Here is an 18,215-nt window from a genome sequence, read left to right on the forward strand (position 1 = left end):
AACTGTTAAACTTGCAGCCTGCTTTCCTTGAAACCCAACCATATCATATCTGCACCTCCTGAGGCCACGAGGCTAGCAGGCATAGCGATAATGGTTTCTGGAAAGCTGGCTCATTGCCTGGCCCCTCTAGAAAGCAAGACRCATGAAGAGGTGCCAACACAGAGAAAAGGAGTAGGCTGTAGATATTTCATGAAGTGTATGAGGAAGTGCAGTAGCTAGAGATCGAGGAAGTTCACTAGTCCCAGAGGGACATGCTGTGCATCAGAGAAGTCCTGAAACATTAATATACTGATGGCGAGGCTTATTTGTTGCATACTGTGCATGTTTGATTACTCCGCAGTCTGAGAGCTTTGTAAATCTTTTACAGCTCGGAATGAGCAAGAGGAGCAGGAGGAAAAACGGGAGATAAAGAGAAGATTAACACGTAAGGTGAGAAGCAACTTTTATCCTATTACGGCACTACCATAACTCCCTACTGCACAGTTGTTTGCCTTTTTCCTTTCCACAGCACAATTTTTAAAAAGGCAGCTTGAAACAATTCTTAAATCTTTAAAAGAAATCAGCTCTGTTGTAGAGTGTAAGTCCCTGTAAGTGACAGTCCCTGTAAGTGACAGTCACTGTGACAGTGAAGGGAAGAGCTTTGGGGGCTATTGCCAGTAACATTTTGAAGCTGGGCAAAAGATCTAATTTCTGTAACAGAAAGGACTTTGAACAGTGAAGGATACACAGACTTAGCATTGGCTAACTCTGCTCCCTGTAAGTGTAATGGCTTCTAAGGACTGCAGGGAGAGCAAAGTCCAAGCAATGCTGATTGCATTTGAAAATTCCACTAGAAAGCATTAAACTGGGAAATAGACTTTCTCTGAAAGGAGAGATTGTCACTGGAGGCATTTAAACTAAATAGAAATAAACACTTAGAAAATGGTGTATAGTGCAGAAAACAATCTTGTATCAGCAGGGAAGGATGGACTAAACAGCATAGTATTTTGGTTTTGGTTTTTCTCCCATTTGAAAATCATTTACTCTTAAAACCAAGAACAGTAATTTCAGATACACATGCTCAGTTTCTCCGCTGGTGTAAATGTCTACAGATGTCCCAATATATGTAGCCAGCAAGCTAGCCTATTATTGTAGATAAAATTGTAGATAAACTTTATTTTGGCACTCACTTAGTTCCCATCTACCGAGATGGAGAAGTTCCCTATAAACTCATGCTTGCACCAACCCATTCCTGTACTTTTTTAATCTTTTTGACCTATGTGATTGCAAACTTTCATGGTATAAAGAATCACAAAGACAAAGGGCTGTAAACAGTATATATATATATGCAAAGGTTACATTCAGAGTTCTGGATTGGTTTCTTTCATGATTAGAAATCTCAAACTTTCTTCTGAGCTCATGTGAGTCAGCAGAGCTCTCTGCTATCAACTGGGTGATTCTGCTTTTGTCTGCAGGAACTAAAAATGTGGCCCAAAGAGCTATAATATTATTTTTAAAACACTTATATTCCTGACAGCAACAGCAAGGATATTCTCACATCCTGTGATAGCATTGTCTGAAAGAAAAGAACCTAACTGCATTGCAGATGTTTCATGGGCCTTAAGCTCTGCATAGAAACTAGAAATACTGTTTTACCAGTCTTTCAGTTTCACTGTGCATAGAAGAATAAACATGTACAGGAATCCAATCCAAACATTAGTGACATCTGAGGAACAGCTGTAATAGATAAAAAGCAAAGTTACCCAGACACAGTCTGCTGCCTAAGTGGGGGGTTGCTAACCCAGCCCACATGATCACCATACACATCCCATCCTCTGCTATTTTGTAGGAAAGGTGCATAGTACATGAGTTGTCCATTGCAGATGGAGGCCTCAGCTATATGGTAATCTAAAACACCCAGATTGCTGTAGCATTGCAGCAGTATCTACTCCTTGAAATTTCAGCAGTTGTCTTCTATGATTTTTTTTTATTTGTCTTGTTCCGGCTTTTAAGTAGGAACAATGGCCAGAAGAATGTCAGTCCGATTCCCCTGGCAAATCTGCTCTTTAATGTTCATATCCACATTCCAGGTCACATTCCTTTTAGCCTTTTTTGGCTTCTTCCCAGATAAGGATTCCCTCCTCTCCCCCGCACCCCCACCCCCTGGCATGTTTGTGAGATTGGTAACAACATAACTCAGCATTGTTTGATTTTGATTATTTTTTAAACTGTTGTTAATTGTTGCAGTGACACCTTGTGTTTTTAATGAAAGAACAACAAATTTAATCTCGCCTACCAAACATTCTGTCAGAAAAGCTCAGATATCACTAGAGGAAAGAAACAAATAAAGTGTGCAAGTGGATATGTAACACCTAGAAATGCTAAGCACCTAGTGAATCCTGCAAAAGGTGTTGTTATTGCCCAGTTCTGCCTTTCATGAATGTAGCCCAGATGTGTCTCTGTGTTTACAGAAGAGTGGCAGGCTCCTTCTGTCCATCTATACTGAAGTCTTATTACCAACAGATTTTAAACCTCAGATCAAGGAGAAGTTTAATTGAGCATGTCAAATGTTTTCCCCAACAGATCCCTCTCTTTGCAGCAGGTTTTAACGTACACAAATGCCCACAGGGTAAATTCAGCATAAGGAAAGTATGCCAGGTTGCCTTCTTGTAACCATGTATGATTGGTAATAAGAAGGAAGGAAGAAGTCCTGGAGAAGCCACTGAAAAGATTTTTGATCTTACACTGTAAAAATTGCTTCTGTCCCTGATTTTTGGTAGCATCATTCCAACTCTAGGGGAACAACAGACTTCATCCATTAAAAAGCTGTTCTTAAAAATTCCTTCAGGACTGACATTTTGTTGCAGTATTATGATGATGAGCTGTTGCATGACATATTGTGATAAGTAAGATTACCTTGCTGGGTCTAGATGCCTTACTAAAGTCAGCAATAAATATCTACTTGAATTCATCATCTGGACAGGCAATGTCTAAAAAAATTTTTTTTTAAATCAGGTGACATATAACAAGTTGCCCCCTTAAGTACTTTTCATCCTCTCAGCCTCATCTAATTCTAGATTAACCAGGGATAGGGAATAGCTGCCATTCAAAGAACTAAAAGGAGGCAAATTCAGTTTGGTACAGTCTCTCTTAAATTCATTTCCCTTCTCCCATAGGAAGGAAAGATAAAGCATATTCACCCGTAACCAGAATTTCTAAAGATGGGTTCTGCATATCCAGTCACCTGGTTACTCCCTTCTCCTTGAGGTCCAGCTAGCTACTTCAGACATGTGGACTTTTATAGTTTGATAGGAGGGACATGTGAATATGAGGGGACTTCTCTGAGCACTGGTCTAGGCCACCCCACAAGCCCATTCCCAGAATATGAATGTGCGAAGGCCCTCTTGGGGAACTGTACCTCAGATTAACAGAACATGTTAAAAATCACTTGCAAAGAAGAATAAAACTCTTCCTATCTTCTCTCAAATGGCATCATGTTCCCTGTTTCCAGAGCTGTTAACTGCTTCCTGTCCCCCACTGTCAATAGTTAATTTTTCACAGAATCACAGAATGGCTGAGGTAGGAAGAGACCTCTGGAGATCATCTAGTCCAACACCTCTGCTCAAGCAGCATCACCCACAGCACATTTCCAAGGATTGTGTCCAGATGGCTTATGAAGATCTCCAAGGATGGAGATTCCACAACCTCTCTGGGCAACCTGTTCCAATACTCTGTTACCCTCACACTAAAGAAGCTTTTCCTTATGTTCAGATGAAGCTTCCTGTGCTTCAGTTTCTGCCTGTTGCCTCTCATCCTATTGCTGGGCACCACTGACAAGAGTCTGGCCCCCATCCTCTTTATACCCTCCCTTCAGATACTTATACACATTGATAAGATCCCCCCTCAGTCATCCCTTCTCCAGACTGAACAGTCCCAGGTCTCTCAGCCTTTCCTTATATGAGAGATGCTCCAGTCCCTTCATCATCTTAGTAGCCCTTCGCTGGACTCGCTTCAGTGGAACTGGACCAAGCACTCCAGATGTGGCCTCACCAGGGCTGAGGAGAGGGGGAGGATCACCTCCCTCCACCTGCTGGCAACACTCTTCCTAATGCAACCCAAGAGATCATTGGCCTTCTTGGCCACAAGGGCACATTGCTGGCTCATGGTCAACTTGGTGTCCACCAGTACTCCCAGGTCCTTCTCCACAGAGCTGCTTTCCAGCAGGTCAACCCCCAACCTGTACTGGGGCATGGGGTTATTCCTCCCTAGGTGCAGGACTCTGCACTTGCCTTTATTGAAATTAATAAGGTTCCCCTCTGTCCATCTCTCCAGGCTGTTGAGGTCCCTCTAAAGGGCGGCACAGCCCTCTCCTCTCAGTTTTGTATCATCAGCACACTTCCTGAGGGTGCACTCTGTCCCTTTATCCAGGTCACAAAGGCCTACCTCCAAAACTAAAAATCTCATAGCAGTAAATAATGACAACTTAAATGGTGATATGTGGCTCTTGCTTAAAGGCCATGCATTAAAGTCTTTGAAATCTTTGCTCCCGTTAAATTCTTGCCCCAGTAGAACTTAAACTCTCTGTTCACAGGCGAGCAAGCTGATGCCTCACTGGGAAATGTCTTGCTGTTCAATCATTTCTTTAATTGACCTCCCTTGGCTTGGATCCCTGCAGGGTGTTTGAAATAATGAACTCTTGAGAAAGGTGTGACTAGTTAGAGGGAGGTGAGAAGAAGAGAAAAAAAGGTTAGAATATAAAAAAGGTTAGCTGCTAATTTGGATAAATTGCATTTCTCCTCAAAGAGGGAGAGGCTTGGGGCCATTTTCATCACATCCTGCTCCTTTGTTAGAGCTACACAGACCCCCATCTTTCCACAAAAGGTGGGGAGCAAAGGAGGGTGGGAGTCGTGTACGCTGCCAGTTAGGAGCTGTAATTTTTCACCTTGATTTCATCATTAAATGACAACTGTAACATTTTAATGAGGTAACAAAGCAGGCGACAGTGAAGTGACAAGACAACGAGCTCATTATGGTTGAAGAGGGGCAAAGTCAGCATCTCAGATTTGGCTAAATCCCAAAAACAGATTGGCAAGAGCACATTTCTCTCCACTTTACCTGGTGACAATGCTTTGGTTTGCTTCATTTCCCATGCTGAGAAAACAGGGTTTTGTTTTAAACCTTCTCTTGCATGCTTAGTATCAAGGCTTGAAATGTGCCCTTTTTATATTCAGTGATACAGAATATACAGAGGACAACTTGACTTCCCATGAGCAGACAACTGTTTCTGTCCTCATTTACACTGCCTTTTTACTAATACAAATCCATTTATTTCAAAATGGGTAATGCCCTGATTTCCACTAAAATAGCGGGGAACCCCCCCTCTAAAAGCTGGCCTTCTCCCTCAGCTCACAAATCTTCATAAACAGCTAAATAGAAATGCATATGCCAAGGTAGTACACCCAGAAAAAGTGGAGACAGACCCAGGTACATCCCTCTGGCCTTAACAGAAGTAAGTAAAAAAAAAAAAAAAAATCCCTTTGTCATGCTTAAAAAACTGTCTGTACTCGTGCCAGATTTTTATAGTGAAATCCTTATCATAGGCTACCCGTTCTTTGAGGAAACTTCTCCTTAAAGTTCCTCCCTAAAGTACCACTGAAAATTTTCCAAACTCACTTGTGTCAATAAAGCCTGACAAAATGTGCAGGGAGCCAGGGGGGCAGCTCAATATGTAAGATCCCTTCCTTCCTGCTTGCAGCACCATCGCCTTATGCAGGCAACTGCATCATGCCATTGAATGTTTCCTTTCACTGTGTGTTTCAAGGGTTCCTCATTCCTCATTCATTCTGTCTGGTAAGAGAAGCAGAGCCCAGTTTCAGTTGTTGTCCATGAAGCATTGTGTAGCATTGAATAAGTCTGAACCAAGACACTGCAGCTCACATGTTACAAAAATAAATTCCAAGGTGAGATCTCAGGTGAGCTGTGCCCTTACCACAAACAATCACTGAACTGATGCCTGCCGTGGAGCCGCTTATGCAGTTTGCTCTGCAAAGCCCTCTCCCCAGCTGTCCCTATCATTAAGATGTAAGGGTACCCTGCATAGTCCAGACCTACTGAGAGATCCCAGTACTTAGCAGCTCATGAGAAGTCTATGCAATAGTATGAAAGAGAGGCAGGTCAGTTTGTTAACAGGACAAATAGTGTTGCTTTTATTAATTACTTTAAAAAATACTCGCTCAGTGTGATTGTCCTTTTCTTTTCATTTATTATAATCAGATCATCACTTCGGTTTAATGTAGTGAATATTTTGTGTATGTATGTATGTAAATATATGTAGATTTATGGCTATGCATCAATTATATGGTATAAGCTGTGGATTTGAGGACTTTCATAGACAGAGCACTGGCATGAGACCCGATGCATCTTTTGCTCATATTTCTGCCCCAGGCCTCCTGGGTCACCTTGAGCGAGTGCCTGTCTGTGCTTCGCTTGCCCCAGCTGTTCTGTGGGGAGGGAGACGCTGAGCAGTGCAGCAATGGGGTATATAAGCACTTGAATCGCACTGGTTGCACGTTTGTTAAGCGAAGTCAGGACCTCTAAAAATAATAAGCAGTAATAGTTATGTGATTTCAGAGGAAGAAAAGAAACAGCTTTTAGTCTGTCACATTCAGGTATCACCTAAGAATAAAAAAATGCACATTAATGCCGAAGTTTCACAGTATGCTTATGCCCTTGATGTTTTTTTCATGTGTAACTCCATGTGTTACACCCACTGAAGGAATCAACGTGCACAGAAAGGGGTGCAGTGACTTTCAGTGTTGTAAAATGTGCTGGCAATACAACTAATTTCGCTTGTGCATTTGTGAATGTGAGAACTTATCTCAGATTTCTCATTTCATCATATAGCCCTGTACATTTRCAGTCTTTTCTCTGATTGTTAACCTGGATCCACAACAGCAGGGAAGGCAAATTAGCTATTTAAGACTTTGTTGCAGTATTGAGGTAAATACCATCAGTGAAGTCCCACTTCTGTCATAAGTACCACAGCATTGATGGCTCTTGGTGCTCTTGCATTCTTGACACCATCTAGAGATCAGCCTGGCACAGCAGGTTTTAGAGTATCAAAAGTCACCTGCCGTCTCCTTTGGAAAAGCTTGCTCATCACTTAAACTGGCGACATTGCACAAACATGAAAGCCAGCTAAGGTCAAGAGCTGAAAGAAGCTGTGAAACTGAGTCAATCATTTTTTAAAAGTTCTCTTCCTGTTTCCCTTGTAGCCATTTAGAAGCACAGAGTTTAATTAACAGGATTTCATATTTTGTTCATGTCATCATATCCCATGTAATAGAGTATTTTATTAAAAAATAATTCCCATCTTAATGTGAAATAGCATCGAGGCTTTGGCCTAAACTAGTAAAAGCTGAGAAATGTACAGATAATTTTGGTGATTCATCCTTAATTCATGCTGGTGTGCAAAAAAAAAGCAGCTGATGCAAATAAGGATAGAGTCTCAACTTTATCTTTGAAAATCTTGGCTGTAGTCCTAATGATTATTATTTCAGTACAAAGATTCTCTCTATTCCCATAATCAGGGCTTAGTTTTAAAGTAAAAATCAGAAGAAAATTTCAGCTATACAATCTGAATAATAACGAATGAAAACTAACAAGCCTTCTGATGTTTGGTTCTCCTATTACTAGAGATAGTAGAAAAACCTAGCAATTCAAAATCACATTTGAAATGAGTTGTGCAGCACAAAGAAGCCTCCTGCATAGCATAACTGTGGTAACACTCAAAACGTGATAAGTTTGTTTTTCATGCTTTTGTTAAAAGCCCATCTATTAATTGTAGTGTGTGTTTGGCTTGCAGATAACTTCTTAGGTGTCAGGGATGCAGGTGGAAAAGGCAATTCTGTCCTGATAAAGAGTAAAAAATCATGTTTTTAAATCTACACATTTCGATCTACTTTATTGTACTCTTTGACTTTCTGATACAGTATTCTAGCTCAAAGATAGCTTTGTCCTGGTGTAAAAAAAAAAAGAAAAAACAACAAAAAAACCCTGCATCAATGTATGCATTTTGTTTTCAAAAAAAAATGGTCACCAGAATGGGTAGTCAAAGTCAGGAAGGATGTGCTTCTTGCTGACCTCCCTGAATACGTACTCTTTGGCTGACTTGAACATGGCCCTGGCTATATAAAATGGTGCTTTTCTTGGGAAGCTTATGGAAGAAGTAGTAAGAGGAAGTTTGTAACTGTTACATGACCAACCCACGCACAGCAGCTCATCCCATGAAACTTCATGTCTCCCACAGAAGAAGGTGGGAGTGAGAAAACTGTCTAGTTTTAAGACTTTTCAATATTCAAAAGTTTCTAAGTTGTTCTTTTTCAAACCAACCAGGAGATTTCCCCCTGTTAAATGTTGTAATTTACCTTAAATTGGCGTTGGAGACGAAACAAGAACTGCAGAGCTGGGGCTCGACTGCTGTCCTAGGCAAGGGCATTAGTCAGCAGGCTGTAGAGTTGTGCTCCTGGTTAGACTTTCTCTCCGTGATTTCTCTCTTCTGTATGTGCACAATGGCACAGCTGCAGCCCGGAGGGGTGGAGAGTGATCCCTGTCCTCCTGAACAGCTCATAGACTGGGATTAGTGCATTCTTGCAGACTCTCTTTTCACATGAGGTGCTTGAATCACTTTGTGAGTGAGTGCTCAGGGCTTTCAGTAGAAGGAAAGCAGCCCCACTGCTGCCTCTGGTACAACCATGGTTTTTAAAAGAGAAGAGAGAGGCAACCATCCATGCCAAGAGCAATCACATAGGGATTTAAATCCAGATGCAGGATAGGGAGGTGGAGCTTTCTTGAACCAGCACCCAAATGCTGGAGAAAGGTGGGATTTCAAGGATGCATGTCTCTTTCCTGTGGCCTAGCTAATTTGTCATCCTGTGCTTAGCATCATGGCTATTTTGAATCTTAATTTTCCCCTGGGAGAGGAAATGCAGGCAACCAAGATACTTGATTTGAGAGGAAGGTAGAATTGCCCTTCAGGATCCCAGAGTCTGAATACTTTTGCAGAAAACAGTCTCAAGCATTTTATGAAATGTTGAGACCTTTCACTATTCACAAGAGTGAAGTATTGCAAAACACACCTATAACACTGACACATTTCACATGTTGACACTTAACACACATTCTGCTTTTTGTAATGAGTAGGAATAGCATGATATGCTGCCTGGTTAATTGTTAGTGGGACAGGAGTATTTTTTCCAGATGTATCAGGACTGTAAATATTTCACTCTAATGCAGGATTAGCACAAACTTTTGCCACTAACATATATACACATGGACACACATGTATAGTACCTTCTTCAGAAGAAGTCATGTAATTCCTCTTGACAAGAACCAGCATTCTGTGCATCTAAGGAGAAGAAATCCTCGAAAGCCAATGTCTGTCCTTAGCTATGTAACTGGCTGTACAATACGTGGACTACTAACACACTACTGTTTCTAATTTGAGAGGAGAATTTTAACTGTGGCTGCCTATTCTGTTATGGAATTTGGAAGAAATGCTTTTGAACAATGAACATATTTTCCTTGACATGATACAATCCACCTTGCAATTTTTTTTTTGGCTTGTAATATGCAATGTAAACTATTAAAAAGCAAATATGCTATGACATAAAATTGAGCTGCAGTGTACAGTGAAAAGTTCAATGAGCAATAGTCATCAGCYTGCCTGCCTTTTCTGGAGGTAAGGACAAGTCTGCAGATTATCAGGATGGTAAGAAATGTTGTTTGTCACCCTTTGCACATAATTCAGAATAGGGTCTGCTCAGTTCCTTTGCCTTACTCTTCCCAGGCATCTCTAAAACATGCACAACAGCTCAAGATGGGGGGAATATGCCCTGTGCAGGTAGTTTTAAGTTGTGTTGTGGTCATGTCTCTTCCTGGGACATCTGTGCACTAGGAGACTTACTTGCATTGCATCTAATTTCTGCTAGGGATTATCAACCACAGCCTGGGGTCTCCAGCCACAGCCTCTTCCCAAGCAGTAGTCTGCTGCTCTGGCAGCAAGGTGGGATGATATACAAGGTGCTATAGCAAACAGCAGGTTATCACCCAGGTAGCAAGGCTGTGAAAGGTCATAAAACTCAGTGGTACTGGTAATGTCTGAGCCCTCTTATTATTATATTGAAGGTTGTGATAAAATAAATCCTGTGAGTTAAAAATGAAGTTCTGATATCCTTTTCCACTCCTTTCTCAAACTCACAGCTGAGTCAAAGGCCCACAGTAGAAGAGCTACGTGAGAGGAAGATCCTCATTCGCTTCAGTGACTACGTGGAAGTCGCAGATGCACAGGACTACGACAGGAGGGCGGACAAACCCTGGACACGACTCACAGCCGCCGACAAAGTAAGTAGATTTCAAAGTAGCTCTCAAATTGGCAAAAGCACCTCCATCCCCCTGAAGCCAGCTAACTTCTGTATAGTGTTGAGACAAGAGGGTTCAACCCTCATTCAGAGAAGGGCATGATGACTCAGAGAGTCATCCCTCACTCAGGATTTCTCTCATTCCACAGAGTATTTTAACCATTAAAATTAAATCTCATGAGCCCTGTAGATGGAGACAAGCTGCATCCTTGGTATTAAGTGCACTGTCTTTTGAGCATCAGTGGGACCTTCTGTTCTCTCATCATGTAGTGTCTGTGGTATGGGCATTGGTGGCAAAGAGGTTAAATCCCTGCTCAATAATAATATCAGTCACATCCTAAGGGGCTTAATGGTGCCTCAGGAAGAAGGTGAGCTTTAATGATGGTTCAGGCAGGTTCTGCTTTGCTTTTTTGCCAGGCTGGGTATCGCTTTTTGTATGTGTAACATGTCATACTTCCAGCAGAGACAAGGTGACAGTCACCACAGAAAGAGATGGAAATCTTTAAACTTTTTACAGCATCTCATATGACAACAGAACTATGAGCCTGATAAGTGCCTCCTGTGCTTTACAGTCACTTTTCACTGCTCATGAGATTTTAAAGACTTTCAGGTACCTGAATTCAAGACCTGAATATTTCTTTGCTGTGCACCACATACAGTGAAGGTGATCACATCTGATGGAGAGAGAAAGGAGCAGGAGTCCTGACCATGCCACTCATTCATGGTGTTCTTGGTTTTATCTACAGAGGAAAGGGTGGCCAGTTTTACTTGTATAATTTAACCAATGGACTTTTATAGTTTTGAAATCACTGGTTTTCTCCTTGACAGAAGCCTTTTTCAGCTTAGCTTTTGAATAAGTCAAAGTGATGTAAAGTGATCTGAAAAAAATCAAAACTTCTTCTGGAGTGTCCCCAGAGCATAATATATTGGGTTAAATTCCTATTTTACCTCACCGTGTTGGACAAGATGTTAGTCAAGTGACCTAACCAATCTATCAGTTATATTCTCCCATTTGGTAGATGAGGGAGGGAATAAATGTCCAAGCAGTTCTGCAATCTTTGAGAGATCCCTGTCTGAGATGAAAGGTATGGAGAGACTTTAGCTGGGAAAGCAGAATATTTCTTGTCCAAAGAGGTTCTTTCTCATCCTGAGTCTTGAAAAGGACAAGTATTAAGTGCCACTATTAAAAGTAGCTTGGTAAAGAATTCAATATTTAGGAAAAGTACTTTGATGTTGCCTTTACTTTTTTATAATATGTATGCAAGGTCAATACACAGAGCAAAAGGCTTAAAGTTCTCCAAATGAACCTTTTCTCAGAAAAGCAGAAGGAAATGTGGTTTGACATTCTAATATTAATGCTCCTTACATGCATAAGGAAGCAGATATATCCTTTTTCAGGCTGGGGTCATGTGGCAATATTCTGATTTCTGCTCTTCAGATCACCTGCTTTTCCCCATCACTGCGTCCACTGTTAGGAAACATAGCCAAACAAATTGGAACCAACCCTGATATGCCTGACAAAGCTGCAACTCCCTATAAAAGATTATTTTCTTCCAAAGCCCTGATTCAATAACTGTCTTCATTGGTCAGCACAGACCAGATTTATTGCAAAAATTGACTTTAGTAATGGGCTTTCCTGTTTGTCAGTTAAAATCTTGCTCTGTGTGCTGGATGTAGGGAATTGGGTTCAATCTGACTTCATCTTTACCAAGTTTGCCTGTTAGAGGAATAAAAAGGGTGCATTAAACCTCACCAACAGATCAGAGATGCATGGGGGCAATAGACTGCAGGCGCTGCAGGAGTCAGCAGCCCATGTGGCCTCCTTCACAGCCACTTAAGCAGCAAATTGGTCTGCATAAGGTAGGCCCTTGAGTTGCTGCATAACCATCTCTCTACAGTGATAGATGGAAGCAGAGCCTGATGGATGTTTCTAAAGTAAATAAAAAACCAAGTTGTATAGAAAGAGTACAAAGGGCCTTTTCTGCAGCTCGCATTCAAAATCTATCACGTAGGGCTTGTCAGGGTAGTTGGTGACTGGATAAGTGGCTGTTACAAAAGTCCTGTTTTGGGCTGGTGCTCTTTATACTAGTTTAGATTTCCTTAATGGAGACAAATTCCTGACAGACACAAGTGACRCTGACTGGAGCAGCCACTTCCAGGAGTAAAGGTTTTCAGTATCCCATGGAAAGACACTGGCACACACCTTGGACCTGTGGGAGCATTCGGCCATAGCAGCCGCCTYGTTTGGGCTTGCCATACGCTGCCCGCAAGGCCAACTTGTGAGCTACAAATATCACAGTACTCAAAAAAGTCAGGCTGACGTGGGCTTGGGCCAATTCTGCTCAGCACCCTCTCCAGCAAGCAGCTGAGTCCCTCTAAGTCACCCTCTGCAAAGGCTGTAAATACCTGGCTGTCCTGCTGATGCTAAATATAACCACTTGTGGCTAGTTTTCTGCTGGATTAGTGAGTTGAAACAGTACAGCAAATGGCACAAATGAGCCAGAAGGAAGGGGAGCAGAGGGGCACAGCCAGAGGCAAAGGGAAGGGCAGGGGAGCCAGATCTCCCTCTTCCACGGCCAGTGAGCTGGCAAGGCAGCTCAGCTTATTTTAGACAATCTCACCCCAGGAAATTCACATAAAGGCAGGAGACATCACAAATATGAGACTTTGGTGAGATCCAGACCAAGTTTACTCATAGTCCAGCTCTGAAACAGAAGGCACCATTCGAGAACCTCAACTGCATATTTTTTTCCTCATACATATGCTAATTTGAATTTTGTACATGAAAGTGTTTACATAATAAGCCAGAATTGAGTTTTCTATCTGTATTGTCTACAATACATTTTCAAATTGATGTATTCCAGTGAAGCATTTATCTCTTCCCTTTATGTGATTTAGAACATGTTTATCTCTTTTCCTTTTCACATTTTAAAGCCTTTTATATGCTTTTCTTTCTCTCTGATAATGTTATGTAAGATTTCTTCACTTTTAATATACTGTTTGGAGAACAAAGTGAACTTACTTTGATCTTGCTCATTTATACATTTATGAGTTTATTTGTCCTTTGCAGGCAGCCATTCGAAAAGAGCTTAATGAATTTAAAAGCACTGAAATGGAAGTTCATGAATTAAGTAGGCATCTAACAAGGTAAGTTGAGATTAATTTTTTAAGACTAGCAATGAATACTGTTGTTTTCCAAAATATCTCAGAAGCATTTCTCAAACACCCACTGAACACACTGCCAGATCTAGACAACATTTAGAATCACAGGCTGTAAAAAAAGCTCACACAGACAAACTCATGCTGCCATTACATGGCTGCAGGCAGGCATGTGCCATCTCTTTAGTAAGGTGCAACCTCCTCTTAGTTTTTTTTTAAACATCATGTTCTAGTTGCGTTTCAGTTCTTCTCATATCAACAATAAATAGTGTTGGTGTCCAAAGACAGGAAGGACACAAAAAACTCCCCTTCTAGAACAAGTACATAGCAAGGTGTGACTGTACTGCAGAGTGAGTGCAAATGAAATCATGCTGAATGTACAGCTATTTCATGCTGTGCACTTGCTATGCATGGATTACTCAGCACTGTACTCTAAGAAGTCTTGCCATAGGCAATGCAGTGGTGAAATAGCAAGATCAGCAATCTAAAGAGAGACACTATCTTTTATGCTGTTAGGCATTTTTGGTTAAAAAGGTAAGGTCTGAATTATCCCAGACCCCAAACTAACAACTGTTCTCTCTGACGGCATGGGGTCTGAGCTCACTGGGAGGTCAGGACACTTTCCCAAGCGCAGTCTGTGCTGAGTTTGCTCTGGCTTTAAGTCTGAGATGAGCTAAACTCCTGGAATTTCAGCTGAAGTCAGACCTTTGCAAAGCAACATTAGCTCATGGTCATTGTTATACATTAAAAACAAATTTTAGGTATTCAAGACAAAAGAGAGTGAGATCTTGTACAAAACTAGAGTTGCCCTTGCATTTTTACATTCATCAGATATGTACTCATAAAAAATGCAGTTAATACTTTTAAGAAAAATACAGAAAAGCTTAAGGCAAAATTAAATTTGTATTGGGGATTTTTACATATATAAATTAATAATTGCATTAACTGCATGTATTATGTATATATTCCCCTGCAGAAATGATCCCCCTTCTACTTCCTCTCATGTGCTAAGATGGTTTCATTGGGGTTTGTAATATTGGAGTGTTGCTAGAGACAAGCCAGCTGCCTTTGAGCTGTGAGGTCTGGACGAAGCTTTAGGGTGTTCGGTGGGCTACATAGCTTTACAGTTGCAGTGAGCCTTGATCTGTTGACCCCAGTGACTGACACTTTGAAGGATATTTGACTCATGAAGTCCATCCTCCAGTAGGGGAGTATCGCTGACTAACTTAGGAAGAGTGTTAGGCTGTTTTAAAGCAGTCTTGCTAAAAAGAGTTGAGGTCCTTTGGCTTCCATGAGACACTTAGCATCCCACAAAAATAAAGACTGCTTTAGTTTTCAAGGAAGTCTGTCCAGCTGTTTGGCTTGTGCAGGTTTATGGGCAGTATTTTGCTTCTCTTCCAGTGTTGGGGTGAGCAGTCACCCTTTGAGGTACACTCACTTTCTGTTTGAAAGCCATCAAGTGGCTTTGACTCACTCAGGTCTTGGCCAGGCATTCTCAGAGCTATGGCCAGTATAACAGAAATTGGAATAAGGGTTTGTCTGAAGTTCAACAGGGCTTATTGGTTAGACGAGTGTCCTCAGGAAACAGCCACTTGAACAAATCACGCTTAAACAAAATTGAGCAATTCCCTTAAACAAACTTAGATAAATCACCATTATAAAATCATTAGGAAGGTAATGAGCTATTCATGTCATTAGGCAGTGACATGAGCTGAGCAAAGAAAGCGAGTGTTGCTTTTCTAGTGGGATGGATTAATTAATTCATGATGAAGTGAAAAACTTAAAAAACACCTATGCACCACTGACACAGGCAGAGGCCTCCTGACACATGGTGTACATGCAGAAGGGTGGCAGTAGGGGAAGCCCTACTTGTCTCTTTATACTCACACGTTCAGGAATAATCATATTTGAACTGCTTGTAAAATTTTCTAGCTGAGCAGCAAAAAGATTTGTCTAAACCAGACAATTATCCTGGAATCTGGCATAGTGTGGTCTGAACAAGGAATAGCTAACCTGAAATAACTCACGCAGGGGTCTGATAGGGTGGATCCACAGCTTCTTAGTGTCTTTGGTAGATTTGGGTGCAAACAGCTCATGACTGAACTGTGAGTCTGGCAAGGACCAAGGAAGTTTGAATGTCTGTTCTGGGTCCACAATGCCTGCATGGCTGCTGTCAATACTGCAGGAATCTAGCTGCCTTATTTTGTCACTGTAGCAATTAGATCTGGTCTTTTTATATACAATATGCACATGAGGATGTTCTCTCTTTCACGCAATTTCTCTCTTTTTTTTTGGCTTTTAGGTTTCATAGACCGTAGCAGTTCAACTCTACCTGGCTACTATGCCGTCTTCAAAACATAACTAAAAGGAACCATAAGTGCTGGTATTATTCACTTCCCTGTTACATACAGTGTAAATCTTCTGAACTGCCTTTTTAAAAAAGAGTAACAAATAAATATAAAAAAAAAGAAAATTGTATTTACATGTGATGGGTACTGCAGCATCATCAGACCTGCTGGTTCAAGCTTCAATAACAGAAAATACCCCTGGTGGGAATCATGCCAAGACTTGGCATCTATGTATAAGAATTTCCTGGCATGTGGATTTGCCATACATGTTCAAGCCCAGCTGGTGGTGCATTCATTTCATCTTCAGGCACCCCTCATCCTGACGAGCCTCTGTCATCAACTCTAGAGAGCCCTGAGATGGTGTTCAGGGAATCACTGGCCTGGGTGAAGTCTCGGACGGACCTGCAGCTATGGTGCTAAGCACTTACACCAAACACTCCTTTCAGTCTGCGAGCACCTTATGAGGACGGTGGAGGAGCAGAACTACCCTACGGACCAGCCCATCTGTGAACATCATCTGACTAGAAAGGCATTTGCTTTCCCTGGAGAAGGTTACGGCTAGTTCTTAGGCACTGTTTGGCTTCCAAGAAGTAGAAGGTATCACCTTAAAAGAACAGGACTCCTTACTGAAGGCTGGTTCAGTTCTAGCAACTGTTTATTCTTCATCTCTTTCAAATGTAATTTCCTAACACCAGTTATGAATCCATCAGCAGTAAGTGGCAGGACTGTTGACAACAAGCAAAACCATCTCTTCATGGTCACTGCATGGCATTCACTCAGCTCGTAGTTTGTTTTACGCCCAAGCCTCGTGACTGTATGAGGGCCAACACACATCCTGCAGTTAAACAAGCTTGGATTCCCACCCGCTTTGCAGAGGGGTACATGACATGAGGAACTGGGGGCTCAGTTAGGGATATTCATCCTCTCTGTATCAGGTGTGTAAAGAACTGATCCTAAACTCACACTGAGAAAAAAATGCTTTTTCTCAATTCCAGCATGACAGATTGTGTTTTCTGGTCTGACAAAAGGAGTCTGTTGCATTGTTACGGATGGTGAGACTTGACATTGGTATCTACAGCTGAGGCATAAGGACAGAAATCCAGGGGTGTTCTGTTTCGGTTTTAATTTATTTTTATTACAGTGGTTTAACACACAAACTGACCAAGTAGGGCTCAGAGAGCTGGTCACTCTGGGCCTGATTTACCTGCCAACTTAAGGGTGTGCTTAACACTAAGTAAGCATGTAAATAGTCTCACTGAACTCAACAACATGTCTCACAAGCTTAATTGAAGCTGAACACATATAAGTGCTTTTCTGAACTTAGGCCAGCACCTTCCAGAATCAAGTCCTTAACTAGTATAATGCCAGCAAACTCCGGCAAATGTTGTCTAGGATTCCTTTCCAGCTCTTATAAGAAACTATTATGCCATGTTTTGGATCAATGGTCCAAAGCACTGTAGCAACATTACTGTAAGAAATTCCAGATTATGACTTCAGGATATCTTTTTTCTTCCATAATAGCTATTTTGCTTTGAAAGTTTGAACAGAGAGGCCAAAGTTTTTTACTACGGTATTGTTATTTCTGTTATTATTTTATTATTTTTTTTTCCTTTCTCACTGTCTTCCATGTATCTGTCCACTCTTCTGTGCTCCCTCTCTGCCTCCCCCGATGCCATGCTAAAGTTGTCCTTTACAAATTGCGGGCCAAGAGGCCTCTCACAAGTCAGAATTTTGTGGCCAATTCTGCATAGTGCCAAGCGCTCCTGCCTCTTCTCAGGCCTCGGTCTCATTCCTCTAGTTGTGGGAGTAAAGCAAAAGGACCTGTGGATAGCCCAYGGAGTTGCTCTTGCATTCGGCTTGCCCAAACAGCTTTGGAAGTGAGGCTTACTGACTCCATTTAGGCTTAGCAGTACTCAATACCTCACAGATTTGCACTCCATTGGAGACGAGCAAAAGCAGTTCATTCTCGTCTGGGGCCATCCACACAACTCGATGGAGTATTAGCTATTAAACAACACTTGGCTGTTGTAGAATGGAAGGTGCTACAAAAGAAAGTAAAAAACAGCTGGTTTCTGGTGCCTCATTTTGAGACAGTATGCCTCTGATATGCTATTCTTCCAAGACCAGGTAATGATTTCCAGATAAACATACAAAGCGATCCCTGTATCACCAGCTCACAACTGCTTTAGATATAAGTTCATCAGCAGTGGAAGCCTTTAATGTGAAACATTATTAGCTCAGTGCAGCAAGGACAGAGCACTTATTAGCCAGGAATACACTGCTTTGGGGGTTATTTTCCTGAAAGGCTGGG

The 18,215-nt window shown here is 41.6% G+C and overlaps 1 protein-coding gene across 1 annotated transcript in view; it reads left to right on the plus strand.

Moving 5' to 3' along the window:
• The window catches only part of PHACTR1 (phosphatase and actin regulator 1), a 77,235-nt gene extending 61,245 nt beyond the window's left edge, over nucleotides 1-15,990 (plus strand). The window contains exons 8-11 of the mRNA XM_026064268.1: nucleotides 368-429; nucleotides 10,240-10,380; nucleotides 13,468-13,544; nucleotides 15,859-15,990. Of these exons, the coding sequence (XP_025920053.1) occupies nucleotides 368-429; nucleotides 10,240-10,380; nucleotides 13,468-13,544; nucleotides 15,859-15,874 (296 nt within the window). The 3' untranslated portion in view covers nucleotides 15,875-15,990. The remainder of the gene's footprint in view (nucleotides 1-367; nucleotides 430-10,239; nucleotides 10,381-13,467; nucleotides 13,545-15,858) is intronic.
• The last annotated feature ends 2,225 nt before the right edge of the window (nucleotides 15,991-18,215 follow it).

Source organism: Apteryx rowi, unplaced genomic scaffold (assembly GCF_003343035.1).
Source record: "Apteryx rowi isolate R43461 unplaced genomic scaffold, aptRow1 scaffold_212, whole genome shotgun sequence".
Taxonomy (NCBI): Eukaryota; Metazoa; Chordata; class Aves; order Apterygiformes; family Apterygidae; genus Apteryx; species Apteryx rowi.